This window comes from Mytilus californianus, unplaced genomic scaffold (genome assembly GCF_021869535.1).
Source record: "Mytilus californianus isolate M0D057914Y unplaced genomic scaffold, xbMytCali1.0.p SCAF_10, whole genome shotgun sequence".
Taxonomy (NCBI): Eukaryota; Metazoa; Mollusca; class Bivalvia; order Mytilida; family Mytilidae; genus Mytilus; species Mytilus californianus.
The window spans coordinates 32510010-32529595 of NW_026262582.1; the positions used below are offsets into that span (position 1 = coordinate 32510010).

Here is a 19586-nt window from a genome sequence, read left to right on the forward strand (position 1 = left end):
TTTTATTTTCTATTTTAAAAATACTGTATAATTATCAAAAGAACAATGCATTACATACTAGAAAAACAAAGGATGTGGGGTATCCATTCATGACACAAAATCAGTACATGCACAGAAAAACACACAAAAAGTAAAGGAAATGTTTGATTGACATGAGGGGCATTCGATTCTCTATCTCAATTATCGAACTTTAAAAATACGTATATGAAAAAAATACGGTAAAAATGGACCAGACAATTTCTTTTTAGGTACAAATACTTTAAAAATTTCAGAAGTTAAAAAAAAATGACATTTGTATACTTTATTTTTGGTTGAACACATTAACACATGTGTATTGTTGGTATATTTTACAATAGATCCTAGTGGCGAATTAAAAGAAAAATAGCCGGGTTTAGAGGACAGATGAACACCCTGAGTGTGACGGACAGACGGACTATCATAGGAATAGTTATGCCTTCGACTTGTAGTTTAATGTGTCACCCTGTCGGACTATCGAACTGTTGGACTATCCAACTGTCGGACTATCGAACCGTCGGACTAAAGGGGCGTCGGACTGTCAAGCGGACCCCGTAATAAGCTAGAATTTACCAATGAGAATCCCTTAACATATTTACCCCCATTGTGACTTGCAGCGTATGACTCTTTAGACCGGACCTCAAGTGACCCAGCTCTCCAGACTATTACATTAGATAATAGTATGGCAGGTGCATCTGTAGTTTTAATGATATTTTACATGATTGCAAGCTACAGCTGTACACGAAGTTTGATAACAGGTTAGTTTTTTAAAGTTCGTGTATGAAATAAAGTCAACAAATAATATTAATAATTAGTGTAAATTATTCTTTTTTGTGTGAATACTTATTAAAGATAAGTCTAGGTTAGTCTATGGAAAGGTATATACTATGAAATTTAGAGCGAGGGGCTTGCCCCGAGCTCTTAATTTCATAGTATATACCTTTTCATAGACTATCCAATTTACCACATATTTACAACTCGAGTAATCTTTTAATTGGCCTATTGATAGTTTATTTTGGCTGACTACTTGTATCACAGGTGTTTGTAAAACGGAGCTCATTAACGAAGTTTTGTAAATCTACTCACAAGTATCATTGTAAAATATGTGATTTCAAAAGGCCCTTGACTCCAGAATGAAAAGATGGTAGCTGCTGGTGTAAGTATGTATATTGATATAAAGCGATGTTTTACTATACATGTTCTTCTTACATGGTAAGATGACCAAATAAATTGACCAAAAGCAGGCAATAATTAAATTGCAGTGGAAGCTTTACCTGTTTTGAAAACATTTTTTTAATTTCACAGTAAAACTAAAGCTATAATAATTTTGAAACATATATAGATAGTTTGTCCCCATGGATATAGTCTAGCAGATAGGCATTAAAAAGCAACTACCAATAGATCAGAGATTATAGGTTTTGTGTTTTTTTTTTGTTTTTTTTTTTATTATTTCAAAGTAAAAACTAAAAGATTTCTCAGAATATGTTTATATGTATATATATATATATATATATATATAGGTGGCACATTATCTTCAGACATAATCACAGTTTTTCAATTCATGACATCGTCCTGAACATGCATGAAATATTTGCCACTGGAAATTAAGCAACCAATAATCAATAAATCAATCAATTCATGACGAAATAGATCACCTTCCTTAAGAAAGTTTAAAAAATTATCACCAAGTTGCTTTAATTTCCCTTCACAAGGTTTCATAGTACACACTTTTTTGTGTACAAAGTAATTGTATGGATGATACATTATCATAATTTTAAGATATCGTTGAACTCTAATCAAGGTATAAAGAACCATATGTATTACCCTTTATTGAAATGAAAGAAATTTGCAATTGTCAAAAACATTTTTTAGATCCAAAGATTTTAATACCAGGATATTTAAAAATCAACGTGAAAACTAATTACAAACTATTTAAATCAATTTGGAACACAGCATTTTATTTCAAAATAGCCAGTGGCAATATTTGTTTAAAATATCTTGATTACGATACAACGAAATCTTACCCTTGTGGTCATTCATGCGTAGTTACTTAGTACACGGAAAAAGTATGTACTATGAAAATTAGAAGGCAAATATAAGCAATTTGATTGGACGAGAAGTTGTAGGTATGTGCTAAAATTTCACTTTAAATGCACAACAACACATGATGAAATGTGGTCATGGTGTACAATACCTTGAGATCCACTTTATATTCACTTAATTACTTCAATCAGCCAAAACAGTTTTAAACGTTTGAAATAAACATTATAACTTTACAGACCTCGCATATAAAGAAGAACAAAAAGAAAGGTCATGTTGATATTGTTAGAATGATTTTATTTCCATTAATAACAAATGACAGGAAAGAGGGTGTCAAATGTAAATGCGTACTTTAAAAATTTATTCTAAATAAATGTAGAAAGGTTTTGTACATAATCAAATAATTAGAGCTACAGCTCAATACAACTAACGAATGTGACGGTGCACTTTTCTGTCGCAAGTTTCAAATTTTATTCGTTAATGTTTACTACATGCGAAATGTTCCATAACCGAAATATTTGTTTTTGTTTTTTTTTAATGATTAAGTTTATAACACAATATTGACTGCTGTACCCCAATTTTTGACATTTTTACCTATTGTGTCTGTTTGTTTTGTTCACACATTGTTGCCAATATAATAGAATTGTATGCGACTGTCATACAAGTGAGAGGTTTAGCTAGCTATAAAACCAGGTTTAATCCACCAATTTCTACATAAGAAAATGCCTGTACCAAGTCAGGAATATGACAGTTGTTATCCATTCGTTTGAGCTTTTGATTTTGCCATTTGATTAGGGACTTTCCGTTTTGAATTTTCCTCGGAGTTCGGTATTTTTGTGATTTTACTTTTTTCCATAAAAAGTAAAATTAAACCTGAGATCCTGGACAATACATTACTCCATTTAACAATGTTTAAATATAACTTGACAAAGAATTTACTTGTGTACATCTGAACTAAAAAAATGCATGTTGTAGGATCATCTCATCTTTTTTTTTTGCATCACAAAATGAACAAAATCGTAACCAATGTCCCCAGTGCCGCGTCTAGTTTTTTGACACTAGTCTACCTCATTTACCGTTTATTGCATGAAACAGTCAACAGTTGTCCCACTTAAGCGTTCCAACCCCATCCTTCTTATACCTCATGTTCATTTTCGAACATCAATGGTGCTCGGCTGTATAGCCTTTTTGTGCTGCTGAGGCGTTTAACTCTGATAACCAAACAATGGAAATAGTAGAGTGAACATGCATAATCAGTATTTATCAATTTATACTTTCGTTTTTTCATCCATCCAGTATGATAACGAGAGGCTGTCGATCAACTAAATAAAACGTAAAATACGTACTTACATTCGAAGTTCTCTGCATTTATTTGTAACTTTTTCGATACAGTGTCGAAGTTATACCGGCATTGATAATTGGATGTCAAATCTGACTCTGTGAGGTTTTTGACCAATAGCCCAAACTGGTTATGTGTGGTTAATATCTCCTTATATTCTGAAGGTTTATCCAAATGGCCATTGTATACGATTGATTCGGTCCCTTTTGACCATTGGCGCGTCAGATTCTGGTCAATAGTCTGTACACCATGGACGGTACATATCAAAGTAACTGGTTCGCTGATTCTCATTATACCTGGCTCACGTTCCCATGTTACTGAAATGAATATATCCAATTACAATAGTATGTATATATTATGTTATGATTGTGAAATTGGGGTTTTGATCAGACACATGCACAAAGTATATCGTTAGCATTGCAAACTGGCTGTTTTCTATAACTATGCACAAACAGGCGCATCGTTTGCGCAATGTTTCGAGTGGCGCTATGTTCAAAAATTTGAAACTAGGGCTCGAAATTTGAAAAATTTGGAAAAAAACCGGGGGGTTGGCCTATTCCATGGCCTCTAGAGAAAAATAATAAGGGGTGTCACGGGGTATGGCTATATAGGTCGTGTAGAGGAGAAACAGGCGCATCGTTTGCGCAAGGTTTCGAGTGGCGCTATGTTCAAAAATCTGAAACTAGGGCTCGAAATTTGAAAAATTTGGAAAAAAAAGGGGGTTGGCTTATTCCATGGCTTCTAGAGAAAAAAATGAGGGGTGTCACGGGGTATGGCTATATAGGTCTTGTAGAGGAGAAACAGGCGCATCGTTTGCGCAAGGTTTCGAGTGGCGCTATGTTAAAAAATCTGAAACTAGGGCTCGAAATTTGAAAAATTTGGAAAAAAAAAAGGGGGGTTGGCTTATTCCATGGCTTCTAGAGAAAAAAATGAGGGGTGTCACGGGGTATGGCTATATAGGTCTTGTAGAGGAGAAACAGGCGCATCGTTTGCGCAAGGTTTCGAGTGGCGCTATGTTAAAAAATCTGAAACTAGGGCTCGAAATTTCAAAAATTTGGAAAAAAAAACCGGAGGGTTGGCCTATTCCATGGCTTCTAGAGAAAAAAATGAGGGGTGTCACGGGGTATGGCTTTATAGGTCTTGTAGAGGAGAAACAGGCGCATCGTTTGCGCAAGGTTTCGAGTGGCGCTATGTTAAAAAATCTGAAACTAGGGCTCGAAATTTGAAAAATTTGGAAAAAAAAACCGGAGGGTTGGCATACATGTATTCCATGGCTTCTAGAATAAAAATAATGAGGGGTGTCACGGGGTATGGCTATAAATTTCTTGTAGAGAAGAAACAGGCGCATCGTTTGCGCAAGGTTTCGAGTCGTGCTATGTTCAAAAATCTGAAACTAGGGCTCGAAATTTGAAAATTTGGAAAAAACCGGGGGGTTGGCCTATTCCATGGCCTCTAGAGAAAAATAATGAGGGGTGTCACGAGGTATGGCTATAAAGTTCTTGTAGAGAAGAAACAGGCGCATCGTTTGCGCAAGGTTTCGAGTCGTGCTATGTTCAAAAATCTGAAACTAGGGCTCAAAATTTGAAAATTTGGAAAAAAACCGGGGGGTTGGCCTATTCCATGGCTTCTAAGGAAAAAAATGAGGGGTGTCACGGGGTATGGCTATATAGGTCTTGTAGAGGAGAAACAGGCGCATCATTTGCGCAAAGTTTCGAGTGGCGCTATGTTAAAAAATCTGAAACTAGGGCTCGAAAATTGAAAAATTTGGAAAAATAAACCGGAGGGTTGGCCTATTCCATGGCTTCTAGAAAGAAATAATGAGGAGTGTCACGGGGTATGGCTTTATAGGTCTTGTAGAGGAGAAACAGGCGCATCGTTTCCGCAAGGTGTCGAGTGGCGCTATGTTCAAAAATCTAAAACTAGGGTTCGAAATTTGAAAAATTTGGAAAAAAACATGGGGGGTTTACCTATTCCATGTCTTCTAGAGAAAAACAATGAAGGGTGTCACGGGGTATGGCTATATAGGTCTTGTAGAGGAGAAACAGGCGCATCGTTTGCGCAAGGTGTCGAGTGGCGCTATGTTAAAAAATCTGAAACTAGGGCTCGAAATTTGAAAAATTTGGAAAAAAACATTGGGGTTGGCCTATTCCATGTCTTCTAGAGAAAAATAATGAGGGGTGTCACGGGGTATGGCTATTTAGGTCTTGTAGAGGAGAAACAGGCGCATCGTTTGCGCAAGGTTTCGAGTGGCACTATGTTCCAAAATCTGAAACTAGGGCTCAAAATTTGAAAAATTTGGAAAAAAACCGGGGGGTTGGCCTATTCCATGGCTTCTAGAGAAAAATAATGAGGAGTGTCACGGGGTATGGCTATATAGGTCTTGTAGAGGAGAAACAGACGCATTGTTTGCGCAAGGTTTCAAGTGGCGCTATGTTAAAAATCTGAAACTAGAGCTCGAAATTTGAAAAATTTGGAGAAAAAAAACCGAAAGGTTGGTCTATTCCATGGCTTCTAGAGACAAATAATGAGGAGTGTCACGGGGTATGGCTATATAGGTCTTGTAGAGTAGAAACAGGCGCATCGTTTGCGCAAGGTGTCGAGTGGCGCTATGTTCAAAAATCTGAAACTAGGGCTCGAAATTTGAAAAATTTAGAAAAAAACATTGGGGGTTGGCCTATTCCATGTCTTCTAGAGAAAAATAATGAGGGGTGTCACGGGGTATGGCTATATAGGTCTTGTAGAGGTGAAACAGGCGCATCGTTTGCGCAAGGTTTCGAGTGGCGCTATGTTCAAAAATTTGAAACAAGGGCTCAAAATTTAAATTTTTTTGAAAAAGAACCGGGGGGTTGGCCTATTCCATGGCTTCTAGAGAAAAAAATGAGGGGTGTCACAGGGTATGGCTATATAGGTCTTGTAGAGGAGAAACAGGCGAATCGTTTGCGCAAGGTTTCGAGTGGTGCTATGTTCAAAAATCTGAAACTAGGGCTCGAAATTTGAAAAATTAGGAAAAAAAATCCGTGGGGTTGGCCTATTCCATGGCTTCTAGAGAAAAAAAATTAGGGTTGCCGCGGGGTATGGGTATATAGGTCTTGTAGAGGAGAAACAAGCGCATCGTTTGCGCAAAGTTTCGAATGGCGCTATGTTAAAAAATCTGAAACTAGGGCTCAAAATTTATAAAATTTTGAAAAAAAACTGGGGGGTTGGCCTATTCCATGGCTTCTAGAGAAAAATAATGAGGATTGTCACGGGGTATGGCTATATAGGTCTTGTAGAGGAGAAACAGGCGCATCGTTTGCGCAAGGTTTCGAGTGGCGCTTTGTTCAAAAATCTGAAACTAGGGCTCGAAATTTGAAAAATTTGGAAAAAAACATTGGGGGTTGGCCTATTCCATGTCTTCTAGAGAAAAACACTGAGGGGTTTCACGGAGTATGGCTATATAGGTCTTGTAGAGGAGAAACAGGCGCATCGTTTGCGCAAAGTTTCGAGTGGCGCTATGTTAAAAAATTTGAAACAAGGGTTCGAAATTTAAATTGTTTTGAATAAGAACCGGGGGATTGGCCTATTCCATGGCTTCTAGAGAAAAAAATGAGGGTTGTCACGGGGTATGGCTATATAGGTCTTGTAGAAGAGAAACAAGCGCATCGTTTGCGCAAAGTTTCGAGTGGCGCTATGTTCAAAAATCTGAAACTAGGGCTCGAAATTTGTAAAATTTTGAAAAAAACCGGGGGCTTGGTCTATTCCATGGCTTCTAGCGAAAATAATTAGGGTGTCACGGGTTATGGCTACATGTATATAGCTCTTGTAGAGGAGAAACAGGCGCATCGTTTGAGCAAGGTTTCGAGTGGCGCTATATTCAAAAATCTGAAACTAGGGCTCTAAATTTGAAAAATTTGGAAAAAAACCGGGAGTTGGCCTATTCCATGGCTTCTAGAGAAAAAAAATGAGGGGTGTCACGGGTTATGGCTATAAAGGTTTTGTAGAAGAGAAACGAGCGCATCGTTTGTGCAAGGTCTCGTGTGGCGCTATGTTCAAAAATCTGAAACTAGGGCTCGAAATTTGAAAAATTTGGAAAAAACCGGGGGGTTGGCCTATTCCTTGGCTTCTAGAGAAAAATAATGAGGGGTGTCACGGGGTATGGCTATAAAGGTCTTGTAGAGGAGAATCAGGCGCATCGTTTGCGCAAGGTTTCGAGTGGCGCTATGTTAAAAAATCTGAAACTAGGGCTCGTTATTTGAAAAATTCGGAAAAAACCGGGGGGTTGGCCTATTCCATGGCTTCTAGAGAAGAAAAATGAGGGGTGTCACGGGGTATGGCTATATAGGTCTTGTAGAAGAGAAACAGGCGCATCGTTTGCGCAAGGTTTCGAGTGGCGCTATGTTCAAAAATCTGAAACTAGGGCTCGAAATTATAAAAATTTGGAAAAAACCGGGGGGTTGGCCTATTCCATGGCTTCTAGAGAAAAATAATGAGGAGTGTCACGGGGTATGGCTATATAGGTCTTGTAGAGGAGAAACAGGCGCATCGGTTGCGCAAGATGTTGAGTGTCGCTATGTTCAAAAATCTGAAACGTGGGCTCGAAATTTGAAAAATTTGGAAAAAAAACCGGGGGGTTGGCCTATTCCATGGCTTCTAGAGAAAAATAATGAGGGGTGTCACGGGGTATGGCTATATAGGTCTTGTAGAGGAGAAGCAGACAAATCGTTTGCGCAAGGTTTCGAATAGCGCTATGTTCAAAAATCTGAAACTAGTGCTCTAAATTTAAAAAATCAGGGAAAAAATTCCGGGGGGTTGGCCTATTCCATGGCTTCTAGAGAAAAAAAAAATGAGGGTTGTCACGGGGTATGGCTATACAGGTCTTGTAGAGGAGAAGCAAGTGCATCGTTTGCGCAAAGTTTCGAGTGGCGCTATGTTCAAAAATCTGAAACTAGGGCTCGAAATTTGTAAAATTTTGAAAAAAAAAACTGGGGGGTTGGCCTATTCCATGGCTTCTAGAGAAAAATAATGAGGAGTGTCATGGGGTATGGCTATATAGGTCTTTTAGAGGAGAAACAGGCGCATGGTTTGCGTAAGGTTTCGAGTTGCGCTATGTTCAAAAATCTGAAACTAGGGCTCGAAATTTGAAAAATTTGGAAAAAACCCGGGGTTGGCCTATTTCATGGCTTCTAGTGAAAAATAATGAGGGGTGTCACGGGGTATGGCTATATAGGTCTTGTAGAGGAGAAACAGGCACATCGTTTGCGCAAGGTTTCGAGTGGCTCTATGTGTACATCTGAAACTAGGGCTCGTTATTTGAAAAATTCGGAAAATCCGGGGGGGTTGGCCTATTCCATGGCTTCTAGAGAAAAAAAATGAGGGGTGTCACGGGGTATGGCTATATAGGTCTTGTTGAAGAGAAACAGGCGCATCGTTTGCGCAAGGTTTCGAGTGGCGCTATGTTCAAAAATCTGAAACTAGGGCTCGAAATTTGAAAAATTTAGAAAAAACCGGGGGGTTTTCCTATTCCATGGCTTCTAGAGAAAAATAATGAGGGGTGTCACGGGATATGGCTATAAAGGTCTTGTAGAGGAGAATCAGGCGCATCGTTTGCGCAAGGTTTCGAGTGGCGCTATATTAAAAAATCTGAAACTAGGGCTCGAAATTTGAAAAATTTGGAAAAAACCGGGGGGTTGGCCTATTCCATGGCTTCTAGAGAAAAATAATGAGGAGTGTCACGGGGCATGGCTATAAAGGTCTTGTAGAGGAGAATCAGGCGCATCGTTTGCGCAAGGTTTCGAGTGGCGCTATGTTCAAAAATCTGAAACTAGGACTCGAAATTTGAAAAATTTGGAAAAAACCGAGGGGTTGGCCTATTCCATGGCTTCTAGAGAAAAATAATGAGGAGTGTCACGGGGTATGGCTATATAGGTCTTGCAGAGGAGAAACAGGCGCATCGGTTGCATAAGATGTTGAGTGGCGCTATGTTCAAAAATGTGAAACTAGGGCTCGAAATTTGAAAAATTTAGAAAAAACCGGGGGGTTTTCCTATTCCATGGCTTCTAGAGAAAAATAATGAGGGGTGTCACGGGATATGGCTATAAAGGTCTTGTAGAGGAGAATCAGGCGCATCGTTTGCGCAAGGTTTCGAGTGGCGCTATATTAAAAAATCTGAAACTAGGGCTCGAAATTTGAAAAATTTGGAAAAAACCGGGGGGTTGGCCTATTCCATGGCTTCTAGAGAAAAATAATGAGGAGTGTCACGGGGCATGGCTATAAAGGTCTTGTAGAGGAGAATCAGGCGCATCGTTTGCGCAAGGTTTCGAGTGGCGCTATGTTCAAAAATCTGAAACTAGGACTCGAAATTTGAAAAATTTGGAAAAAACCGAGGGGTTGGCCTATTCCATGGCTTCTAGAGAAAAATAATGAGGAGTGTCACGGGGTATGGCTATATAGGTCTTGCAGAGGAGAAACAGGCGCATCGGTTGCGCAAGATGTTGAGTGGCGCTATGTTCAAAAATGTGAAACTAGGGCTCGAAATTTGAAAAATTTGGAAAAAACTGGGGGGTTGGCCTATTCCATGGCTTCTAGAGTAAAATAATGAGGGGTGTCACGGGGTATGGCTACATAGGTCTTGTAGAGGACAAATAGATGCATCGTTTGCGCCAAATTTCGAGTGGCGCTATGTTTAATTATATCTAAAGGAACTAAACTTTAGCTATGAATAACGCCAACTCAAATGTCACACGAGAACGTACAAACCGTGAAAAAAGACATATCAGAGTTACCAAACACTAATTGTAAGAATTTCTGGTCATTTGAAAAGTCGAAATGAAAATGCAAAATCCCCCATTCGAATTATATGATAAAAGAGATGTTTAAACGTGTATTGTAAGCACTGATAAAGAGAAGGCTGAATACAGGCTGGTTTTTTTCAAGGGTATTTCGAAAAAAAATTGATAAAGATGAAATTTTTTTGAAAGAATTTAGTTCGAAGAACCTTCTAGCAACGAATCTTTCAAACAAAAGAAAAATTAGCAAATATTCAAAAGCTTGAATACGTTTGTATAAAAGTGACACCTAACATCCACGTATTCCAACATCAATCCGAATTCCGATAGCAACACATCTTATTCTGAAGACTCCGTATACATTAGAATATGGCTTGACAAACAAGGTTGAGTCGTGATCTAAACAGTTTTTTTAACCAGTCGAAAAAGGTCAAGAGAAAAAAACTGCTTCTCAGACCACCAAGACGAATGAAGACCTTCTTGCAATCTTACCGCTTCCTGCACTGCCTCCTCCAACTCCTGATTTGCAGATACATTACCTATCGAACCAGCTCAACGTGCTACCCTTGGACATCGTGCACAGGAGTACCAACAACTCAATATAACGAATGATACAGATATGGACTAAGATCTGAAAACAATGGTATTTACATCGGATATGCAACCTTTACCTTTGAAGGAGATAATATTTTTTGGAATATGAATAGAGTACGATACAGAGCAACACTTGTATTGTGGTAACTCATGGTCAAGAAACGCCCTGAAACATCAAACAAGAAGACTTAAATGCCTATGTAGATATTTTGAAATCTACAAATGCAATGAATAAATATTCCGGTCCATAGTCCGGACCTAAATCAAACGTTTAGAAGTGCATCGTGTTGCATATGTACAAGAAAAATAAGTTTGGTGGTAGACTACCAACCATGTTTATACCATCAGACTTTGGTCAGCTTCTAGGTCAACTGGACCTGTGCGTTGCCTCCTTTCGAGCTGGAAACAATGGTGAAAGCAACAGGATCGTATCCATCCTCAACGCAATGAAGAAGCTTGTTATAATCGACAGTGGGGAGTACAAGCTGGCACATCGTAACATCTTATACATAAACATATAAACGTGGTAGGCGGGCGGCGTCTGTCTATTATTTGACCAATTAAGCCGGACGCATGTTCGCCTCCTCTGTCGCAAAGGCATGGGGTACTAAAGTCATGGGTGCTGTCACCAATGCAACCCTAAAAGGTGTTGAAAAGGGAGCCACTAAAACTGTCGTTGACAGAGTGACCAGCTGAAAGAAGACAGACGTACCCAACAAAACCCCTAAAACCAAGACTTCTCCGCAGCAAGCCCCTTTAAAAAAAACAATATTATCTCAGGTAGCGGTATTGCAACTATTCGCTATTTCGTCCAGTGCTATACTAGTAAATAGATAACAATGTCTGAAATACTTATCATCAAAGAAGGTATGTCGTTCGATGAAAATTATCAGGATTACGAAATACTGTAAAAGTACTTCTATTCGTTGGATACCAGTTTTCGTGATTTTCGTGGATGACTTTATCCACGTATTCAAGTGTTGGTCAACGAGCTATAAAGTGTTATCCAAATCAGGACATGGAAAGATGCTAATGTATGTTTGACTACATGGCCATAGATTACAACGAGTATCAGCAACTTCCCATAATATTTTATCTTTTATTAAAAACCTAAACTGTACGATTTTTAACCTTTTAATTTTCATGAAAAAATAGTTTTGTTCGATGCAAGTCAGACTTCCGGTGATGATATGCGATTATGAAGTTTGAATTTTTCTGTCCTCATAATTCTCATAGGAAAGAAATATAATTTCATATTGGGATTGCTTTTTTATTGCATAAGAATAAATTCTACGATTAAAAAGTACTTTTGTAGCATTTTTTATGTTACCATTTTCTTTAAGTTACAAGTTTATTGCTCAATTAACACCTTTGATGACCGTTAATCTGATGATCGTTCGATCTCGGGTTAATTAGTGTTGTCACTACTGATTACAACAGTGTGTTCAACAATTGAAATGTTTACTTTGCAATTTCCTTCAATCTAGACGATCTGTAAGGTTAGATGCATCAGCTTATTTTCGAAAACAATTATTGGATTACAAATTTGATGAATGTTGTCAGTTATGAAAGACGAACAAGTAAGTGAAAATCAATATAAAACAAAATACATGTATGATTAATTTCAAGACTCTTCGTTTCTGATGGCTTCAAAAAGTTCACTCGATTTTTTCTCAGAAAAGTAAAATCGATGAATTTAAGAACCCACGAAAATGTAACTTAACTTTGCTTAAACCACGACATTTGTTGCTCACGAATAAAAAACTGTCACAGTGCATGAATACGAGCCTCATTCCGGAGCTTCCTTGAACAGTTCTAGCGCAGAGATACGAATTAACATTGAGAACTAAGATCTATTTGTCCATCTTGATGAGAGTTATCTCTCGGTTGAAGGACAAATTTTAAAGAACGACGGCACGGTTTAAGCATATGCAGATCTGGTGACACTTGTAAACAATGGTGTCATTTACCTATCCAACAGTCTTGGTTACAGACTGTCAGGACACATAAATGAACACGTGAATGATCCAGGTTTAGCTTCTACCATGTTTAGGTTGTTGAATTAACTTGACGACTTCGACTTGCGTTATTCGCAGGGTCTCAACCACTTTTGGTAAAAAGATTCGACGGCTGAAGCCGTAGGCGACAACATTGGCTTTGCAGCTAGGCATGGTTACATCGTTATGAAACCTGCGAGCAAAGGAACGTTCTCATTCACCACACCATTAAAGCATATCTTCGGTTTCGCAGAAGACTATGCTAAAATCGTGTACGGATTCAAACACAAACTAAAACTCGTTACCTTAACTCTGATACTAACGCTGTGTAAAGAACAGCGGCAGTCAGCAATATGGCAAATATCGTCTTGAATAAAGTATCCTGGTGTTACTCGCGTTGTTCTCTTCGATAAAAACTCAACTGTGGTTTTCGCGTGAAATAGTATAATTCCATAGTCGTTCCCAGAGTACACAATTCAGCTGGCAAGTTTTAGCCAAAAGCGGTTGAGAAAAACCTATATTGATCATCGTAGCCTTCCAAACCGACAAGTGTAACGACTAGACTCATAACGCAGCATTGGCGTTTGCGAAACATCCACGTCATCCTCAACGAACAACGCTACCCATTCATATACTTCAATACTGCAATTACCCAATGCAAAAATTTTGGTTGTATAAAGATGCAGCCAACTTTCGCAAGAAGTTCTTCAATATGGATCATCTCATCAGCAACAGTAACATCAATCCTTTCGACTTATCAGGCCTATATCCCTTGTGCATCATCGATTTGATTCACAAGTCAGAGAAATTGAAAGAATCTGAGTGATGACAATTAAATCAGAGCAAAATTCGAGCGCAATGTCCCAGCAAACACACAAACGTTTTGCAGTTCGAGTGTGACAGACGAAAGATGAACGTTGTGTTTAAGGTAAATAAATGGATAACGAGTTGTTATGACCAATCTTCGACAACACATCTCCTGAGCAAAGGTTTTTTTCATCGTGTCCGTCAATGACAAAATCGACACTCGGTTCAATCAACCCATTCACCTCAAAAGTGGAAAGAGTTACGAGATAGGTCTGGTAAAGTTGTAAACTTACTACTCTATCCCAAACACTCATGCGGGGAAAACAGCTTTCGTTTATTCGAACAATAAAAATAACTCCTAGACGTAGATCTACTATTGCGTTGAACACTGGTTTTTACACTATCGAAGACATCAACGACGTGTTGCGAAGACAACTACGACTCAACAAACACCCAATCAAAATCAACACCAATTCCAATCGAACTATACTGAGTGCGACAGCATCAAAACAATACTGCGATTCGAATGAAAAATGTACACACACGACTACAGATAATGTAGACATCATCATCATCATCATCATTATCATCATCAGTGGTAGATATGTAAACGGATCACAACAATCCATTATCTACACTTTCTTCATTTTTAAAATCCTAAAAACGTTGAACATTTACCAGTGACGCTGAAAACAGGCGGGATTTCCATCGAACTCTGAGGCGAACATTTGACCATACGCTTTGTTCCTCGCGAGGTAAAAACAAATGATCATGCTTTATCACGAATACAGTTTAAAATTGACACAGGGTCAAGTCAGCAAATTACAACAAGAAGCAAAGAATGGTTGTTCAGTCGCAGGCAGCCCAATCTATCAGAGGACAAAAGATGTTGCTCGGCGAACAAAAAATCGACAGGATGTCAGATAGTGATAAGGGTGATATAGTTTTGGAGCTTCGTATACCTGGTAAAACAGCTAAAACAAAACATGCAAAAGAAAGTTGGATTCTTACCCATGTTAATAGATTTAGCAATGAGAGCGCTTCCCGTGTTAGCGAAAACCGTACTACTGTGGATTCATTAATTTTCGTGGGTACCAATTTTCGTGGTTTGAGGAAACTTAGTATTTTCGTGGATATTTGATTTTGTTGTTTTACTTAGGTTTGCATACAGGCCTATACAAAAGTTGTACTTTCTTGAGCATTTCGATTCGTGGTTCACCTGTTTCCACGAATCAACAAAAATTAACATCCCACGAATGAATCCACAGTACCTGCCTTGGGGGGTTGCTGTGTTGAGTGGTAAAGGAAGCGCTGCCATCAACAAAGCTATTTGATAAGATCTCTATCTTAAAAGTTCAGGTGATGTTTACTGTGCAAATGCTCGTTGTAACGATCTGTACCTCATCCCAGGTAAATAACCTTCTATCTATGGAAATGGTCTGTACTCGAAACAAGGAAGACAACTCATTCTACGATGGTGATGGGTTGATACAATTTCATAACAGTCCTTTAAAAAGGTCCAGTATGCTCCTATAGACGTTAAATGAATGAATAAAGTAGACACTGGATAGCAAACGTACCGAAAGGCTCGCATCCAATGCGTCAAGAAAGAGCTAGGGACCTAGATTCATAAATACTAAATCCTACAACAGACTGAAAAAAGGTGTTTTCCACTGCACTTTGAACCTGTTTTGTTTTAAAAGTCAATTACAAAACTAATACACTCAGCACAGCTGCAAGAGGAATATACGCCATCGCATACATGCCTTCTTAGTTCGTTAACTGTCCTCAACTATATCGTAATGATTATGTTAACGGTGTTATAAAAACAAATCGACAAGAAAAGAAAATAAATATACCGTTTGCCTTGTTACAAAATGTAGTACCTAGGTACTATATAGATCCAAGATCGAAGATACAGTCAGCAAGGATTTGGATAATAACGACATCAGCGAAACAGAATTAGCAGCCTTTGTTAAAGGTTTGTTTTTTACTATTATAAAAAATAAAAACTATGACAACTTTCGACTACATTTAGCGAGGATCTTCATGCGCATGTACCATAGTCCCCTCACTCAACTTTGCGTTGCCAACTGTTTCAGGGTTTACACCAATTCATAGTCGTCGAAATCATACGCTCTTTGCAAGTATTGTATTCAATAGTTGAACACCTTATACTGCCGGCGTAGGATCGATTTCCCCGACTGCCCGATCTCTTTGCTCAGCCGACTGTACGCGCAAACATAATCTTCTCTCCTCCCCGGTCCAAAATCAACGTATACTCGCCACCATCTTTTACTCATTTTGACAAACCCCTAACGTATAAAAGTACAACACGTTTAGCTGATCCTAAACTAAAATACCACCGAATCTGTATCATATGTATATGGGGACGACCAATCGATATTCGGTTTGGGGAGGGGGAGAGGGATTGTTTGCAGATTAAATAGTCATTTCCATCTGCTGCTGCGCGTTCTTAATCTTTTTCGCTTAGCCGTTTGAAAATTTATTTTTTACATTTGTACAAAACTATTTTCAAAATTTCGTATTGCAGAATATTCATTATGATCCTGTCTGGTGCAAGATTATTTATTTTCAGGTTCTTCCAAGGTCAGGATATTCATTTTCAAAATTAAACTGACTCTCCCTCTCCCCTGAAAATCAATTGGTCGTCCCCTAAAATCATGGCGTTTTGAGAGGTGATTATGATTTTGTCAGCTATTTTCGTTTGATCATAAACCAGTTTCCAACATAGTAAGGTATAATGACACGCTTACTTCGGTTTGATGAACAATCCTTTGGGGGGATTGGTGTCGGGAACTGTTGCAGAACATTTCTGTCTTATTTCAATACGCTCTTTTTCCGATGGCAAACAAAATTTTTCTCCTTAATTCCGGACCTACCATTTTGCAGAACCTACTTGATTTACTGTTGAATACAACCCGAGGGTTGACTTGCATATACATTTTGGCAATCCTAGACTCCGCCTTTCGACAGTTTACCCATCATGGTCCCTGTCTTTCATAATAATGTTTTTCGTTTATTGTTGGTTTCTTTCATTTGATTTATTTTACATTTTGTCATTTTTGGGCCTTAATAGCTTACTATACGTACGGTATGAGTTTTTGTCAATGTTGAAGACGGTATCGTGACCTAATGTTGTAGCGTGGTTGTTAGAATTTGTGTTTTTTTTTTCTTAGTAATATAACCACGCTTCAAAGAACCATTCCAGCAAGTCTTTCATATTGGACATAATTGTCATTAATGGCTTAAATACATTACCAATGAAACTAAGCAGCATTTCATATTACAATGTTGATATGTGCATATCTCTCCATATATATATATGTGTATTTTAAAGATGTAAACATAAGAGGCATTACAATTTTATTTGTATATTTCAGCAAGCTCACTATTTCACTGCATCTGTCTGGTATACCTCCTTCAACTATTATTAACTAGACATAAACTATAACGTGGACAAGGTTTCAAATTTTTTAAAATAATATTGAAGAACCAGTGGTCCAAAGGGTCAAAACACCAAAAGCTTAAAGATCAACTCAAATTTCAATTAACAAATAGCTTTATTAATTTCGAGTCCTAGTTTCAGATTTTTGAACATAGCGCCACTCGAAACCTTGCGCAAACGATACGCCTGTTTCTCCTCTACAAGATCTATATAGCCATATCCCGTGACACCCGTCATTATTTTTCTCTAGAAGCCATGGAACAGGCCAACCCCCTGTTTTTTATTTTTTTTTATTTTTCAAATTTCGAGCCCTAGTTTCAGATTTTTGAACATAGCGCCACTCGAAACCTTGCGCAAACGATGTGCCTGTTCCTCCTCTACAAGACCTATATAGCCATACCCCGTGACACCCCTCATTATTTTTCTCTAGAAGCCATGGAATAGGCCAACCCCCCGGTTTTTTTCAAAAATTTTCAAATTTCGAGCCCTTGTTTCAGATTTTTGAACATAGCGCCACTCGAAACCTTGCGCAAACGATGTGCCTGTTTCTCCTCTACAAGACCTATATAGCCACACCCCGTGACACCCCTTATTATTTTTTCTAGAAGCCATGGAATAGGCCAACCCCCCCTTTTTTTTTCCAAATTTTTCAAATTAAGAGCTCTAGTTTCAGATTTTTGAACATAGCGCCACTCGAAACCTTGCGCAAACGATGTGCCTGTTTCTCCTCTACAAGACCTATATAGCCACACCCCGTGACACCCCTTATTATTTTTTCTAGAAGCCATGGAATAGGCCAACCCCCCCCCCCCCCTGTTTTTTTTCCAAATTTTTCAAATTTAGAGCTCTAGTTTCAGATTTTTTAACATAGCGCCACTCGAAACCTTGCGCAAACGATGCGCCTGTTCCTCCTCTACAAGACCTATATAGCCATACCCCGTGACACCCCTCATTATTTTTCTCTAGAAGCCATGGAATAGGCCAACCCCCCGGTTTTTTTCAAAAATTTTCAAATTTCGAGCCCTTGTTTCAAATTTTTGAACATAGCGCCACTCGAAACCTTGCGCAAACGATGTGCCTGTTTCTCCTCTACAAGACCTATATAGCCACACCCCGTGACACCCCTTATTATTTTTTCTAGAAGCCATGGAATAGGCCAACCCCCCCCCTGTTTTTTTTCCAAATTTTTCAAATTTAGAGCTCTAGTTTCAGATTTTTTAACATAGCGCCACTCGAAACCTTGCGCAAACGATGCGCCTGTTTCTTTTCTACAAGACCTTTATAGCCATACCCCGTGACATTGCTCATTATTTTTTCTCTAGAAGCCATGGAATAGGCTAACCCCCCCGGTTTTTTTCCCAAATTTTTAAAATTTTGAGCCCTAGCTTCAGATAATAGAACATAGCGCCACTCGAAACCTTGCGCAAACGATGCGCCTGTTTCTCCTCTACAAGATCTATATAGCCATACCCCGTGATACCCCTCATTATTTTTCTCTAGAAGCCATGGACTAGGCCAAACCCCCGGCTTTTTAAATTTTTTTTTCAAATTTCGAGCCCACGTTTCAGATTTTTGAACATAGCGCCAATCGAAACCTTACGCAAACGATACGCCTGTTTCTCCTCTACAAGACATATATAGCCATACCCCGTGACACCCCTCATTTTTTTTCTCTAGACGCCATGGAATAAGCCAAACCCCCGGCTTTTTTTTATTTTTTTCAAATTTCGAGCCCTAGTTTCATATTTTTGAACATAGCACCACTTGAAACCTTGCTCAAACGATGTGCCTGTTTCTCTTCTACAAGACCTTTATAGCCATACCCCGTGACACCCCTCATTATTTTTCTCTAGAAGCCATGGAATAGGCCAAACCCCCGGCTTTTTTCCAAGTTTTTCAAATTTCGAGCCCTAGTTTCAGATTTTCGAACATAGTGCCACTCGAAACTTTGTGCAAACGATGTGCCTGTTCCTCCTCTACGAGACCTATATAGCCATACCCCGTGACAATCCTCATTATTTTTCTCTAGAAGCCATGGAATAGGCCAACCCCCGTTTTTTTTCCAAATTTTTCAAATTTCGAGCTCTAGTTTCAGATTTTTGAACATAGCGCCACTCGAAACCTTGCGCAAACGATGTGCCAATTTCTCCTCTACAAGACCTATATAGCCATACCCCGTGACAAACCTCATTATTTTTCTCTAGAATCCATGGAATAGGCCACCCCCCGGTTATTTTCAAAATTTTTCAAATTTAGAGAACTAGTTTTGGATTTTTGAACAAAGCACCACTCGAAACCTTGCGCAAACGATGCGCCTGTTTCTTCTCTACAAGACCTTTATAGCCATACCCCGTGACACCCCTCATTATTTTTCTCTAGAAGCCATGGAATAGGCCAATCACCCGGTTTTTTTTTTTCCAAATTTTTCAAATTTTTAGCCCTAGTTTGAGATTATAGAACATAGCGCCACTCGGAACCTTGCGCAAACGATGCGCCTGTTTCTCCTATACAAGACCTTAATAGCCATACCCAGTGACACTCCTCATTATTTTTCTCTAGAA

General features: G+C 38.7%; 1 protein-coding gene and 2 long non-coding RNA genes across 5 annotated transcripts in view; 2 read left to right on the plus strand and 1 right to left on the minus strand.

Annotated features, from left to right (window-relative positions):
- The window catches only part of LOC127717961 (uncharacterized), a 54351-nt gene that overhangs the window by 22006 nt on the left and 12759 nt on the right, over positions 1–19586 (minus strand). For all 3 annotated transcript variants that reach the window (XM_052223845.1, XM_052223844.1, XM_052223843.1), the window contains exon 2: positions 3406–3711. In XM_052223845.1, the coding sequence (XP_052079805.1) occupies positions 3406–3711 (306 nt within the window). The remainder of the gene's footprint in view (positions 1–3405; positions 3712–19586) is intronic.
- Positions 5045–5829, plus strand: LOC127717979 (uncharacterized). Its single transcript, XR_007989505.1, has 3 exons — positions 5045–5064; positions 5596–5633; positions 5810–5829. It is a non-coding gene; the product is annotated as an uncharacterized LOC127717979 (long non-coding RNA).
- LOC127717967 (uncharacterized) lies at positions 6069–7947 on the plus strand. Its single transcript, XR_007989492.1, has 3 exons — positions 6069–6137; positions 7202–7228; positions 7754–7947. It is a non-coding gene; the product is annotated as an uncharacterized LOC127717967 (long non-coding RNA).